The sequence below is a fragment of the Stegodyphus dumicola genome, chromosome 4 (genome assembly GCF_044657685.1).
Source record: "Stegodyphus dumicola isolate Sdum_Otavi_A_Nest chromosome 4, ASM4465768v1".
In the NCBI taxonomy this organism is placed as follows: domain Eukaryota; kingdom Metazoa; phylum Arthropoda; class Arachnida; order Araneae; family Eresidae; genus Stegodyphus; species Stegodyphus dumicola.
The window spans coordinates 60,702,076-60,718,455 of NC_140771.1; the positions used below are offsets into that span (position 1 = coordinate 60,702,076).

Genomic DNA, 16,380 nt, shown 5'->3' on the forward strand with positions numbered 1-16,380 from the left:
TGGCTGCATGGGCGTTTTCGTGGTTTTCCCCATGTGTAACGTGTATACGAGCCAGTTTCCCTTAGAAAGTCCTTCACGGAGGCATCCATCCCCTTAGGCAGATAGCTTTTGTGTCCTTTGCCATAATTAAATACACACCACCAGATTACAGATAGGTAAGTGCTAAGAACAGGTAAATGCTATCATGACAGCAGAAAAGATAACTTAGGAACATTATTCGTTAATGATTTTCACTCAGTCCACAAAAAAGCGGGAGCGAATAGTTATACTTTATCTCTCGTTCTACTGTGCCGATTCATAAAATTTATCTTGCAGTTTTCATGTCTCGAAAGCGCGACTTAAGATATTAGATTTTTACATAGTAGCGTTGTTTAACAGACACAAACTGGATTTTCCTGAATGGTATGCCATTTTTTTTTCCATATTTCGATTTCTGAAATTTACTTATGTACAGTTTTGATTTGAATCGGAAAGAAATCGTAGGAAATAAAAAGAAAAATGTTCAGTTTTCTGTCTGAATATAGAATGTTCATCGTACAAATGTTTTATATTTGTATGACGCAGAAATACTTCCCCGGCTAAAGTTTACAAACATCAAGAATTATTTGCTTATATTTTTACTAAATAGCCGCATTAGTTCGTAATATTACTTTATATAAACTACCAATTGTTTAATTAGTTGCAATATCAAATTCTTACTCAATTCTTTTTAATCAGAAACTGTTTTAATATTTTAAAAATGGTTTAAATGTCTAATTGCAGTTCTTCAGTTTTTCTCTTTTCTAATATAGGGCTCATATTGACATGAAATTTGGACACTCTAAGTATATAGTAAGATCAGTAGATAAACAAGGTAAACTTTCATTTCAAGTTACACTTCACAAGGCACAAATTCGCTTCAAGCCGCACCTCATAGAGTACACTTTCTTTTTAACTTCAAGGTACACTTCACAAAGTGCACTTTCACAACAATACTTTCAAGGTCAAACCTTTCTACTTTAGACGTTCGGAGGCACTGATGTAGCTTAGATACTGACGTAACTTATCTATCTGCTCAGTGACGTCACTTTACTCAAAAGTGGAAGAAACCTTTCTAAGCAGGACGTCGACGTCACCACGCTGGTCGACCTTGGTCGAGAAGAGACCTTTTACTGTAGTGACCTTGGTATACAGCAGAGGGAGGGGATTTCATACTTTCATGGAGGAATGCAAGCATCCTTTTACTGACCTCTTAAGTATTTAGTTTATGAATATAAAAATCTACTATTATTCAGGTTTTTGTATTTATCAACATTTCCTATACTTTTTCTTGTTTAATTTATAATACACATTTAAAAATAATCAATTTAGATAAATGTATATGTATTTCTTTAGTATTGGAAAGGAGGAGAGGAGGAATGGTTTATTTGGTTTATTTTGATCGTGGCGAAGTACTCCAGGGCAGCCGTCATCAACCCCTAGAATTTCACGGATCACTACATACATATATAATTTTATATTTAGCGGACTACTAACATGAATTTAAGAAAAAGAAACCCTTAAATCAGACCTTAAAAACAACACACTAACACACAAAAACAATATTCAACTTTACAATAGATGTAATTCTAATTTCCATTTGTTAATATAATTTTCGAAACATTTGGTGATCAGCAGCATGCCTTTATGGAAATTCAAGCTACGCCCCTGATTATGACTAACAATTAAACACTATTAACGTCTCACTGATACACATATTTCGTTCACATTGAAAAATTATATGAAAAGTACAAAACATCTTACCTTCTTGTATAGAAGATCACTGAAAAGGAACTTCACGAAAAGCAAGAACAAACCGGCAAGAGTAAGGCAATATCTATCAACTGAAACTGTTATACTGCCAATTTTTAATTATTGTAAACATAATAATCATCGCTTACTCAGCAATGGGGCCATCCATCAACAGTTCGACAAAACAAAAACGGAAACTTCCAGTGATGCAAATATAAACAAGAATGCAGATGGTTCTCATAAAAAATCCATCAATATGCCTATTGACACGGAGAAAAACTGTGTTATTCAACGACCAATGTTAGCATATGTTTGTAATTCAAAAGGAAAGAAAATTCCCTTTCGCGCTATTTTTGGTAATAGCAGCATATCCAGGGATACCAACTCTCACTTTCAAAATGTCGCTAGATACACCAGCAAAAGTAGCTAAAAGGTCGATAAATTCATTGAAGGAATTTTGCTAAAAGTAGTAGCTAAAAATTTAAAAAAAGTATAATCCATATTCCACAATAGGGTTTGTTACTCGTCATTTTTTAAACTGAATCTTCATAAAAAATATAAATAATGTCCCAATTTTTCTGCGGATCATCAAAACGTTTTCACGGACCACCGGTTGGCGACCGCTGCTTCAGAGATATCTGCCTAAAGGAAGGGATGCCTTCGTGGTGGACTTCTAAGGAAAAAGCTCATTATACACGTTATGCATGGCAAAAAACACGAAAACACCCATGAAGCCACAGCTCGTTCGCCGGGATTCGAACCCGAACCGAAGTACCAGTGTTCAGCGACCGCTCAACCGCTGGGGTGTGAGGGGCGGAGGAGAAATGATAAAGGCCTGCATGGGACAAAAAAGATTGAGACCCACTGGTATCTTAATCTTTCGTGTATTTTCTTTTTATTGTGCGTTTTATTTTTAAGTTGATTTGTGTGGTTGTTAGGATCAAAACTTTAATTTTTCAGCTTCTTCCCACAAATAATTTTCTTTAAAGGTTTTATACACACACATATTTTCGATGTCAATTCAAAACTCTACAGCAATCGAAATTCGATGTGTCCTCTCGCCACATACGCACACGCAGATGCCGCGTTGTACGAATTTATACTAATTATACGGCTGGCTTTTTCCTTGTCAGAAGGAAACACCAAACTTCCGGTGTGTCGCTACAGATGTGTTCCGATGTGTCGCGTATGAAAATAAGTATTTCTAAAACCAAATTTTGATACATAATGCTACTAATAGACTTACCGCAACTGTAGGTTACTTTCAAGTACTTCCTGCCTGCACAGTTAGGATTTCCAAAAGTATCTATATCTGCTGTTATAGAGCATTCTTCACGTCTAGAGCAAAGGCGCATTACGGTCTCCGTAGCGTAACTAACAAGACAATCTATTGAGGATAAAAAAAATGTTTTGTACAATTTTTTACAGAAATTTTTAGGAATTTTTAATCACATTTATATTGCAGAATTCTATACATAAAAAGGTCTGATATGGACACCACACGACTTCCTTGTAGAGTCTCTTAATTTATACACATTTTTTTGCTGCAACAATAAACTGATATTAAATATTGTTAGCTATTTATTGTTAAATTAACTACGTGGATAAAATTCTATACGTAGTCAGATTTCATTATTTACCAAAAATAATTTTTTTTTTTTCTAAACTTGAGCTTGCCAAAACATGAATATTTTCCTCATTTAAAACACTTCTGTAACTAGAGGTATATGACTGTCTACGACCGATGATTGATTTCGAAAATAAAGGGTGGGTAGGTACTTTTAAACCGGGTAAGAGAGTCGATATATACATGCGTTTAATACAGCCAATTGTAATAGAAAAAAGAGGTTATAGCAGACGGCTAATCATTTTCAAATTATGCAAGGTACGCACGTGTACGGATGTCACGAAAAAAATCCCTTGTGAATCCATTTTACAATCCGTTTTGGAAAAAAAGAGTCCTTTATTCTATGTGTACGTAGAAAAGTATGCAAATAATTGTCCAAATGGATTCGGGAACGGTCAAATGGATATTTCCGTTGAAATATGATACCGAAAATTTTTCGTGATTGAATACTTCTTTTACTTCGTACAAAGAAGTAAAATATAAAAAAAATACTATTCTCAAAAGTTATTCGAAGTTTTCTATTTCGTATGTTTATTTCCCCCTTTACATTTCAGAACTTAAAGCAATCACAGTGTTCAACGGCTAAATTAACTTTACTCAAGTTTATCTTAGTTACGTGTTAATATTCGTTTGCTAGGTATTCTTGTTTAATGTACCTGAAAACAATCCGATAAAAGTGAGAAACAACACAGCAAATATATATAAAAGTTACTTGCACTAATTACGTCGGGATAATTTCGAATAGTAATTTCCTTTCGGATAACTCACGCTTAGGCTAGTTTTTACAAAAAACACATGCGGTTCATTTTTGCACATATCATTTTGAACAATGATGTTACTTTGGAATACTGTTCAGAGTAAAATTAAACTTTTGTGGCAGGACTCGCAGCAAACTTGACAAATTTTGTTCAACCGTCATGTATGGCAAAATGCGTTATTATCACAGAATAAAAATGAAAAAAAAAGTTTAGAACTTACTGCAAGACTATTTAGTTTACTGAAATCTTTGATGCTTCCGTTTTTTACACCTTACTCACTTAAAAATAGTATTTTAGGACAGCGCAAATTTTAATTTATATAATCCATTTACCTTCAAAATCATCTTCAGGACACACATGTAAAAATTCACCATTTTGAATGTATATAATGCGATCACTTCTTTTAAAATCTTCTTTTACTTTTCGAGTAATAAAGAAATGAAAAGAAAATTATTTAAAAATTGGAAATGATTGCTTTTTGAACTTACAAATCCAGTAACAGTTCATGTCACTGTAACTATAAGTAACTTCATTCCACTTAACGAAAGTTAAACGCTTTTTAGTTATGAAGAGTTTTACGATATATCCGTAGTATACCATCGCTTAACTGGTGGCCACATTCAGGTTACAAAGTTAGAAACTTATATGAACAGCTTCTAAAATTCTGGCATTTAATAGGAAGTATCCCAATATGTTGTTTGCCACAAGATCAGTGGAAAACAGTAATATGGATGCAAAAGATCCTCGCAACCAATCCGCTGAAGCTTATATCGTTACAATAGAGTTAACATATAAGTGAGTAAGTATAACATATTTGTGAGTGACTACTTTGAATGATTACTTCAATACTTGTTAACATGAGAAACATCCTTTCTTTCTTATGAAATAAAAGATTAATTTTTACCATAATTAAGATGTCATTTTTACCACAGTAAGAGTTATTATGACTTAAATGTCAAATCTTTTATACCGTCTGTGAAAACATTTGAGCTATCTTTTGCTACGCATCAGCTAATCAGCACATTTGGCGCTTTCTTTAGCAAAATCACACTGTAACAAACTTTGTATACACGCAAGTAATTTTAGAGGCATTACATAAGAATCGTAGTAACTCTTACATAATGTAAGATAAAATACCCCGAGAATGCACCGTCGGAAAAATAAAACTACAGGGACAGGTCTATTTAACATTGCGGTAAAAGGCTATATTGTCATTTTGGCGAGATAGTGCTAAACTGGATATAGTTTTGAAAACTAATTTTTGTCGCCAAATTGTTTCAAAAATTAACCAAAGTCGCCAAACTTGGCGACCACTTGGCGACATTTCGGTCTGGTTCCTGTATAATTGTAATTAGCCCAATAACTATGTAACCTCAATTGTATTCGGCCGTATATAACTGTGACTGTGTATGCCTTCCAGCAATTTCCAGAAGTCGAAGGTACTGGGCAATTCTCGGAGGCCTAAGGAAAACTATATAAAATCGGAGAAAGCATCAGTTCCCAGGTTTTTAGTTGTGAGTTGAGTTCGGATTTTTGAGAGATCTCCGTGCGAGCTTCGCTCTTCAGATACGCTTTGCACTGCCTTGAGGTTAACGTTCTTAGTGGCTTGAAGTGGTAAGCTGTGCTGTAAGAATACTTTTATGAAATGTTTCGGAGCTATAAAGTGTCTCGCTTGGGACAATAAATTTTATCAAGCTACCATCGGTTCTGGGTGCATTCAATCAATTTCGAACGTAAAAATTACCTTTTTACAAACAACTTACATTTCTTGATTTTGTCGGAAATGACATTTTTTTTACTTTTTAGGTTTTGGCATATGGAATTTTCCAACAAAATTAGAAATATTATCGGAAGAATTTAGTATGTAGTAGGGATCATCTAGCACTTTACATAAAAATCACTAGATATCAAAACTGAATAAACCTAACCACATAAGTAAATCTTCAGCATCTGATAGAAAAATGCATTCTTGAATTTCACGGCTGGATAAATTTAATTCCTTCCTGGAACTTAATAATGAAAGACGCGTCAGAAACAAAGACATTTTTCAAACAAGAATACATGACATTCTTTTGCTGTGTATTGATTCAGTGATAATCTCTACAGTCGGCAGTTGACTTGAGATGAAGCGGTGGGCCATGGAATACCATACTGCAGCGATACAGTTGTTTATTAATACAATCAGCAGAATTAACAAAACTTGGTAAACTAAGCGCTCATCACAGCGTTAAGGCGACAGTTTAATCTGGAATTTCTGCAAATGATTTCATTGGGGGCCGTATTTCTTTGAAAATATAATAGGAGATAATTACTGCAAATATTCGACTGCGCACAGTCGCTTGAAACGCTTAAGATGCCGTAAGTTCTCTTAACCCTAGTAACGGTTTCAGAGCAACTGCCAGCAGAGCCAGAATCTCTAGTTCACTGATAATCGTGTCATAGAGATATCACCATAAACATCATAGCAACATACTGCATGTGTTTCAATATTATATACTTAGAACAGAAAATATACATACCTTCACCTTTGATAGGGTCTATCCTAGGACATTCGAGAATATCGGCTTTGGATGTACCGAATGTTGCTGAATAAATTACTATACTCTGCATAGGGCACTTTAAAAATATTCGCTGACCTTCACATACTACTTTATTTCTAAAGTTTTCTGCAAAGGAGAAAAAGAAAATGTTTATTAGAATAAGATATTTAACGAAACGCCTACAATGGTTAAAAAATAAGGAAGTACAAAAATTCATACTGGAAAACAGTATCTAATATTTCTATTCCTGAAGCGTAATTCGATTATTAGTACAGAGGTGTTTACATATATTTAGAGTGATTTCGAGGCCGTTTAATTAACGTTTAAAATGGAAAGCATATTTTTGTAAATGTTCGATCTGATAGCCATCGTGATTTTCATGATTTAAAAAAAAAAAAGTTTTTGTAAACCATAGGTGACGTCAGGGCACTTCGCAGGAATACAAAACCAGTACAAGTCTTCATTTTGTCAAGGAATGCAGTGATATATTTCGAAGTACGACCTGTTGTTGCTTTGTCATGATTAAGTTTCAGTCTGTGAAAGCCATTAGCATACAAAATGGAATTTTTTCTGAAAATATCGGATGTTAAAATTTCTTTGGTTAATACGTTGAGTTGATTTTAACATTTTTTTCCCTCTGATGCTCCCTCTTTGTCCTCTCTTGATGCTCCCTCTTTTTAGAGGAAACTGAAACTCTAAAAAGAAACCTATCTGATGCTGGTAAAGTTTTCTTCCATCCAAATCTATATTTGGATACTTATTGGGTATTATCTCCAGTGGAAAACTTCACTTGGCTTCAAGGTAAATTTACCGATAATTTAGATATTAGTGACTTCGCTTGCTCGTTGAAGAATCGTGATTACGTTTCACCATCTATTTACGTTAAAACAGTTTCTTTCCATCATCGCCTTTTGTCTAAGGCCCCATCTGCATGTGAAGTTCTGAACGACTTTTAGCAGAGAATGCTGTTTGCAGCTTCAACTCTCATACTTATCAGGATCGAACTCATATCCTCTTTGTCCGTAGAGTAGTATTTTGTTGATCGAACTTAAGCTTTCGTTTCATTATCAAAAAGTTGGTTTTATTCGATAAAAGCGATGTCGTTGAGTAAAATTTTTATCAGATCTATCAACAAGCAACTCAATAGAAAAATTTTCCGAAAAAATATAAGAAATGTCCCAGAAGTAAACAAGAAGAGCTCCCACTGATTGGTTCCTCTCCATTCCTTCCTACTCCATGCAGAGCTGGAAGCATAATTTGTTCCAAGAGTGTTAAAATACTGCGGCTAAGAACGCCGCATTCGACAATCTACACATGCACATGATTGCTGAGCGCAACTGTTGTGACTAAATACCTCCCTCCTCTTCAAACAAATGCTAAGGGAAATGCGTTTCTGGTAAAAGTTCCTTATTCCACTGCACGTCGCTAGATGTCATCCAGTAGAACGGTGCCCTAACACCAGGGTACCTGGGTTCTGAGATCCTACCCCTTGTAGAACAAAAAGAAATTTTCGAATCTTGATAAATAACCTGAGTACTATCCACGAACGAGAAAATGAGAAAATAAATTACGATGAAAGCATTAACTTGCATGAAGGAATTACTCACAGGTCATCTGCGTAATTGTCTGTATAGTTTGGAGCAAATCACGAAGTTTCTCAGCTAGGTTGATATTTCGAAGAAAGCTAAATATTTCAAAGAAGACTTTAAACAGTTCCAGAATATCCGGGCTAACAAACCGAGATAGAAGTCCTTCCATGATATTTGGCGACGTTGCAGGCTTACTTCTCAACTTTTCACTGTAGCTGGCTTTGCTCGTAGTTCTGCTCCGCCTAAGATCTGTCGGTGTCAACTCAGGAAAATTTTCTTGGGTGACATCTGGGGGTGGTTTCCTCTGGGTTCTGAGCTGTCCTCCTTTTTCAAACCTCTTCTTATATTCCGCTCAACCACGGAAACTGCTTACATGCTCCCCTTGGCAAAATATACAGCACGGCTTTTCTTCAGATCTTTTCAAACATGTGTTACTCCTGTGCAGCCCTCCGCACTTCACGCATCTTTCCGGATTATTGCATAGATGCCGTTGCACAGGCCTTTTCTTCGGGTTGTAATTTCTCAACAGGTATGTCGAAAAGACGTTGTTCAGCTGGAAGATCTGGTTCCCTTCGGTGTTTCTCTTGAGTTCAACAAAAAATATGGGCAGTTTGGCTTAACTCCGTTTTTGCTACTTTCAAACTGCTTTACCTTGACAGTAGGAAATTTTCTACTTCTCAAATCTCTAAGAATATAGAGTCTTTCTTGATAGAAACAAGGAGTCCCTTCAGAATCACTCTTATGTTCCTTTCGTGACGTGGTTGGTACGTATGAAATGCAGTATTCCTTCCCTTGAGAAGTTTCATCATAGTTTGGCAATCCATATGGCTTTTCACATAAACATGAATGGCCCTCGACTTGAACTCGATTCATATCCATCTGGGCAGTTTTGGGTAAAGAGTTCATCGATCTTCAGCCAATCAGGCGTATCGCACGAGAACACAATGGGCGAGGGCGTTTCCATTTCAGTAGCTCCGCCTTCCTCATTAGCATCTTTTTCTCCAAGCTGCTTGAAGGGATTTATTTTCATGCCTAATTTCCATGGCAGCCTCTTTTTCCGGGGATTTTCCCGTTTTCCTTGGAATTTTCCACTCGCTATCTGGGTTCTCATTATCCACCTGGCTCTCTGTCTCTTTGTGGTCATCATCATCTCGCTTGAGTTTCTTAGTATTTTGAATGCTCTGTGGAATCGTTGCTTGTTCGCCTCGTCCTGGTTTCATAAGTCCCACAAGGTGATCCCTTCCATGCTTTCTAATACTTTCCATCAGATAATCCATTTTTTCCTGTTCAATTGGACCAGAACTGTATTTCTTATCATCCGTGCAAGACTTGACTTTCTTCTTTTTTTCTTTCGTAACAAAATCCTCTACATTCCATTTCGTCGGTTGAGATTTCATCGATATTCTTGACCTGTCCGTATCCATTCCTTCGTCATCCGTAGAGTCAGCCAGTGTCCTGTAAAAGGATATAATGCTGTACCCTAGAGTACCTAAATCACAACTAGAAATAGCAGTAAAAAAAAATAAAACACCTCGCCGTCCGCCTAACTATAGACTTGGACAGCTCCTGCACACATCACTCCTCAAGAGAATGAATATGAGAATCGCTAGATGTGATAAGGACATTATTCTCACGTAAATACAAACATTTTGAAGAAAATTGTTCCACTCTATGACAATTTTATAAGCACTTGTGAATCATAATGCAGTAGATAAATCATAAGCCTGTTGTAACTATGACTGGTTTCTTTTCAAAGAACTTCCTATTTACATTTTCTCATTATATGTCAGCTCTTTCAAATGCTGCACTTCGGAAACACGTTTTCTTAATGGTAAAGTCGCTGAACATTGGTAATTTAGTCTGGGACTGGAACTGCGGCGAATGGGCTGATTGCATGGACATTTTCGTGGTTTTCTCTATGTGTAACGTGCATACGAGACAGTTTTTCTTAGAAAGTCCTTCACGAAGGCATCACTCCCTAAAATTTTAAATGTTACAGAACAACAATAGCCAAACATTTTTCTGTAACAAGGTAATGTACCAGCGTTGCCTACAGGCAGCTATTAAATTAAATTTGTTGCTCTTATCTCTCATAAGCCCTTCCCCCACTCTGGCCTAGTGATTATGATTACTGAAAAGTGGTAATTCGACTCAAACTGAATTCCCCATATGTAACGCAGATATGAAATAGTTTCCCTAAGAAAGTCCCCCATAAAGGCAATCGCGTCCGTTGCTATACTCAAATAACCCAAAGCAAACCGTCTGTCATAACACTGCTCTTGTTTCCAAAGTAAGTATCGGCAATAAAAAAGTTTGTTTCTTTTATTAATCTATTAAAATAACTAATCTAAAAGATACATATCTTATACTCAGAAAATTTTTACTGCAGTCGAAATAAGCCAGTGAAAGTAACTTTTTCTGACTGAAAATTTGGTTTCTTATTTGCTTTCATTTGATTGTGGCGAAGCACTCCAGGGTTATCTGCCTAAATAGAGGGATAGCCTTCGAGCTGGACTTTCTAGAGAAAACTGGCTCGTTACATACATATGGGAAAATATACATACGTTGCACACAGGAAAAAACATGAAAACGCCCATGTAGCCAGCTCGTTCGTCGGGATTCGAACCCCGGACCTAACTACTAGTATTCGGCGACGTGACCGTTCGGCCGCTGGTAGTCCCTCTGAATGGAAGTTTTAAGTTTCAGAATATATCTTTCTAGTGAAAATTGTCTGGCGCTTGTTGTCCCATAACGGAAAATATCATGATTTTTTTGCTGTTAACTGAAAAGATAAGATGCAACATAAAAATGAGTATTTTATAGACTGAGAATATTCACTGTTGCATAATTAATTAATTATATATAATAATTAAGCATAATTTAATAATAACTTTTATTAAATGTTAAGCATCTTTTCCGTTATACAGCATCATGCGCTACTCAGTTTTCTATTAAAACGTACAAGTGCCAACTTTGATACTGCTCGTTGAAAAAACATACTTTTGTCATCATCTCTTTTCGATTACAGCGAAATTTATCTTATCATAAGAAATATATCTTGTGCTTTATAAATTTGGTGTGTTTTATACGTAGCATAGAGAAGAATTATACTTGCCTCCCTTTTGTTCTGTTATAGGTGTTCTTATACCTATCTATCTGTTTCTTAGATTAATTATTTTAATAAACAACGAACAAAATAAAATTACACATAGTAAAGCGCTCCATTAACAACATTTACTCTGAAAACAAGCACATTATTAACACATACAAGAACAACAGAATTTAATTTAACTGTGGTCGATAGTCAATATTAGATATTAATATATCTTTTTATAGGAATTAATCTAATAATAAAAGAACAGATTCAAGGTTTTTTTAGCATTATTGATTTAATACTTGAATTTATTGTTATGGAGAGGAATTAGAAAATTATTATATTATCTTCTGCGAAGTATTGGCGAATTTAAGATTTCACTTCTAATAAGATATCGCTAAGGCAATAATTTTATCAATGAATTAAAAAATGAATTTCGCGAAGTTTTCGCAGCCTAGGATTTACTCTAACAATTTCATCTAAAACTTCGTAACTGCGGATTTAGCATTTCAAGAGCGGAGGAATTCCACCAGTTGCGAAGATGTTACACAACTAAGTACTGATAATTTAAAACGCATTGTATTTATAACACACTTCTAAAACCGAAACTTATGTTTCATCGACTCCCTGCCAAAAGCATGAATCTGAAATATGCTATTTCCAGAAATGTAGTTAAAAGGTTTAGAATGTACTTGATTTACAGAAAACCTGAAATATGACGCAATAATTCTAATATATAATAATTCTAATATATATCTCATAGAATACTACACCTGTTTCTCAATTCATTTTTGAATGTATTTTCTGTGCAAATGAGACACACATAATAGAAAAATAACATAAAAATATAAGTAAATGTAAGCAATAAAAAGGTGATATTTATGGTTTAGGCGCTATGCCGATAATTTATGAAGCAGTTATGCAATCAGCGCTTTTTTTTCGCCCACCCCCATAACGTCCGACCAAACGGCAGTGTTACACAAGGTTCACGGAAACCGGAAGTGTCATGAACAGAACGAGTTCTGGACGTCCGAGCACGAAGAAGCAGATGTGGATGCGGATGCAGATCTTTCGTTTTTGGCCTCAGCTTCTAAGAGCTTTCGCCAATCTTTCGAGTAATCCATAGGCAGTTCGCTTTGGTAGAAAAAAGTAAGGTGTACCATGTCTACACCTATCGCTCGGGGCGTAAATGCAGTTAGACTGTAGTCAGGCAATTCTGGTCGCTAGAAGTGGCCGAAGGATCGATGCCGAGCAGAAAATCAGGTCCAAGGGAGAAGTTTGAAGGAGCACGGTATATAACCCGTGAAATTTTTCATAAAATTTCATCTGCCCATAAATCAAATTTCATCTGCATTATGGGCGTCGCTTTACACAGATTAAAGCCCAGACCTCCGGATATTTATTTGTACTAAATAAAAAAAAAAAAAGTTTTACATGGGCATACAGAGCCGTTTTTCTTTACAGAGTTATGAGTTACATTGTTCTGCTTTGGTCATAATGAAACTTCTTGACATGACATGCATAACACTTCAGACATACTTTTATATGCTAATATTTCAGAAACACTTGGTAAATTTTAGAACATTGGAGACTGTTTACAGCACATGAAACATTTTACATTTTAGAACATTGTAGACTTTTTTACAGCACATGACACATTTGATACATCAAGTATTGTGAAATGTATCAAATGTGTCATGTGCTGTAAAAAGTCTCCAATGTTCTAAAATTTACCAAGTGTTTCTGAAATATTAACATGTAAAAGTATAAAGTTAGTCTGAAGTGTTATCCATGTCATGTCAAGAAGAATCATTAGGACCAAAACAGAACAATGTAACTCATAACTCTGTAAAGAAAAACGGCTCTGTATGCCCATGTAAAACTTTTTTTTTTTTTTTGATTTAGTAAAAATAAATATCCGGAGGTCTGGTCATTATTCTGTGTAAGGCAGTAAGGCAGTCCCACAACTGTCAGGCAACGGAGCTCAGTGACTCTGGCCTTCAGCTGAGTTCTTTCATTCTGAATTTTTACAATGCATTGAATAATTACCTGCATGAGATTTAAGATGTTTTCGTCAAACAACCAGTTTGCTGAATTCTTTAGAGCTGTGGGTAATTTCGTGAGATTGCAATTTTTGGGTTCCTTCAATTTCTTACTATAAGGAATCCTTCTGTTCCGAACTAATTTTCTTCTCGGTAGTCTTCACAGGCTCGGGAAATCATCTATGCTGGGTGGAGGTGGGTGACTTTCTTTTAGATTTTCTTTCCATCTTCGAGAATTTTTTCTGATATTTCTTACAGCTTCTATAACTACTTACGTGGTCTTCACCACAGAAAATATAAGTCGGCTTTTCCTCTGGCTTCTTATTGCATTCGCTTGTTCTGTGCGGTTCACCGCATTAACAGCAACGGATCGGATTAGATCATAGATGTTGTGTATGGCCGAAGCCCTGACAAAGGTAGCATTGAGTTGGCCTTTTCCTCGGAGAGTATTTTTCATTGCGAATATTTATGCTGAATATATTATTTAAATCAAAGATCGCATTTCCGACCATATTCCTTTTCAACTCCAAAAAGAAAATTGGAAGTTTCTCGATTTCACTTCTTCTAGTCCGTGAGAATTGCTTCACCTTAATGATTGGGTACTTGCGTCTTTCAAGGTCCTCGTAAATCGCAGCTTCAGTGATGGTTTCTGGTAGGTCCTTCAATATTGCTCGAACATTCTTCTCACTTGACAGTTGATACGTGTGGAATGGGATTTTACCTATTTCAAGCCTTTTCGTAACTCGTCTGTAGTCATCTACTGATTTCTTTCGGAATCTATAGAATTTGATTTCATGGAAACTTCATGTCCTGATCTTGCAAAAATTCCGATAATTACATTTAATTGCAGCCAATTAATATCTTTAAGTGGATTTACAATTGGTGGGGGCGTCTCCGTTGAGGAAGCTTCTCCTTCATCTTCTGCTCCGCCTACTTCTAAGCCTTGAAAGCGGTTTCCATAAGTAACATCCATCGGAACCGGAGTTTCCTTAGGTTTTGCAGATGTGGAAAGGGTGCAATAGGCTTTTATTCGGAGCCTAACCAAACCAATTCGTGAAGCGTCTCGACAGTTGCAGCTAGCAGCGTCAACTGGCAACCTGATATCTCACTGCAGCAGGATGCCCTCATCATTGGACCACGATCGTTACAACAGCTTTGGACAACACATTTCCAGGTCGCTGGACTGGTCGAGGAAGGCCCATTGCCTGTCCCCCGAAGTCTCCACCCATAGGGTCTTGCATTGACGCAGCATTTGAACACGTTACGGAGGACATGCTAGGCCGGACGTGGGGGGGAACTGAAATATAGCTTAGATATCCTGTGTGCTACAGATGGCGCACACATTGAACTCTGTTAAACTGCTACTAAAACTTTAGGTGTGTGTTAATATTATGCCGCAAACCTTTCTATCTATACCATTTCTGACTTATACGCGATCAAAGCTAGAAAGATCATTTTGCATATTTAATGGGTTTTATTATACTGCAGATATAAATTTCTTTAGCGTGTTTTGAAATAACAGAAAAGAGTTTGTTCAACATTGAAACTTTTATCTGTACTCATAGACATCAGAGGCCAAACATTCGAGGAAAAAAAATTTTTTTTTCTCCTATACTCTAAAAAGGTCTAATAAAAACTGAAAGCTAATTTAAGGTTTAAAGTTACAGTTCAGAGCCTAAATGAGGTTTAGCTGCATACTTTTAACATAAAGTCTAATGAAAGTTAGTATATTAGGGTCACTTAAATACGAATAATATTCCGGCAAATGTACCTGAAATTAATTGAAAACAAAAAAACTGGGGGGGGAATTCGAAAATTATCGGGCATTGGAGGAAAATTTTGATATCAAAATTTCAAAAATTCCCCAAAATTTGCGCCGCAATAAACTCACTGGGCTAGTCAATCGTAAACATAAAATATAATACCTGGTTTGCATTTGTACGCTACTTCAGCATACTTCCGTATGCCTGGACAAGGATCTTCGAAAAATATTTGAGGTGATATCTGGAAATGGCACTCCATAGCTCCCCGGCATCTCGCTTCGATTGTCTATGAAGGTATAAAAAAAATCCCATCAGTTAATTCTGAAGAAAACGCAATTCTTAAGAGAATTTCATTACTAAAAGTATAAGTAAACATGCATTATTCACGTGAACATATTTTAAGAAACTTTTTTGATTAACTTTTTGATTCGGAAAAAACATCAATAAGCACTTATAGACGTTATATAAGGAAACTGAAACACATGGTAAATATAGCAATTCCAAATTTCAAACCAGCTCATGCACTTTTGGTTGGAAACCCTGAATTTTATCATATTCAAGCTCGTATCCGTATACCTAAAAAAGTTAAGAACTTCCTCCTAACCGGAATAACTGCCGAGAAGTTTTCTAAAAAGTATGGTATTAGTATCAACAACAGTTTTGCCGAAAACATGAAACAATTATTACTCAAGTTTGCAGAACAATACATTGTCCTGAACTCAATCATTTCTCGAAACAACCATCCGTTTGAAGCTTTACAAGGTTAATAGCTACTGTTAGGCAGAGCTCCTGACAACCAGCACCCATGCTAAACAATGTTTCGTGTCCTGAAAGCAAAATTTACAATTTTTTCCATAAGTTTAAATTTTTTCCACGTCTAAATGAATAAAAATGAAGAAAGCTCTGTCAGAGGAATTTCGGGACTCTCCCTTGTCTGATTAAATGTCTACCAGCGGCCTAAGCGGTAAAATCACTGAATACTAGCAGTTCGATTCGGGGTTCGAGGCAAGCGGACTGGCTGCATGGGCGTTTTCGTGGTTTTCCCAACGTGTAACGGGCCCACCAGCGGCAGAGCGGTAAAATCGCTGAACATTTGTAGTTCTGACTTGTGTTCGATGGCAGCATGGGTCTTTTCATGATTTTCCCCATGTGTAATGTGATCCAGTTTCCCTTAGAATGTCCTCCACGAAGGAATCT

At 36.1% G+C, this 16,380-nt stretch overlaps 1 protein-coding gene across 4 annotated transcripts in view; it reads right to left on the reverse strand.

Moving 5' to 3' along the window:
- The window catches only part of LOC118199404 (protein eva-1 homolog C-like), a 106,719-nt gene that overhangs the window by 40,096 nt on the left and 50,243 nt on the right, over window positions 1-16,380 (reverse strand). For all 4 annotated transcript variants that reach the window (XM_085815001.1, XM_085815000.1, XM_085814999.1 and 1 more), the window contains 3 exons: window positions 15,346-15,469; window positions 6,675-6,821; window positions 3,017-3,157 (listed from right to left, as the gene is read on the reverse strand). In XM_085815001.1, coding sequence (XP_085671127.1) covers window positions 3,017-3,157; window positions 6,675-6,821; window positions 15,346-15,469 — 412 coding nt within the window. The remainder of the gene's footprint in view (window positions 1-3,016; window positions 3,158-6,674; window positions 6,822-15,345; window positions 15,470-16,380) is intronic.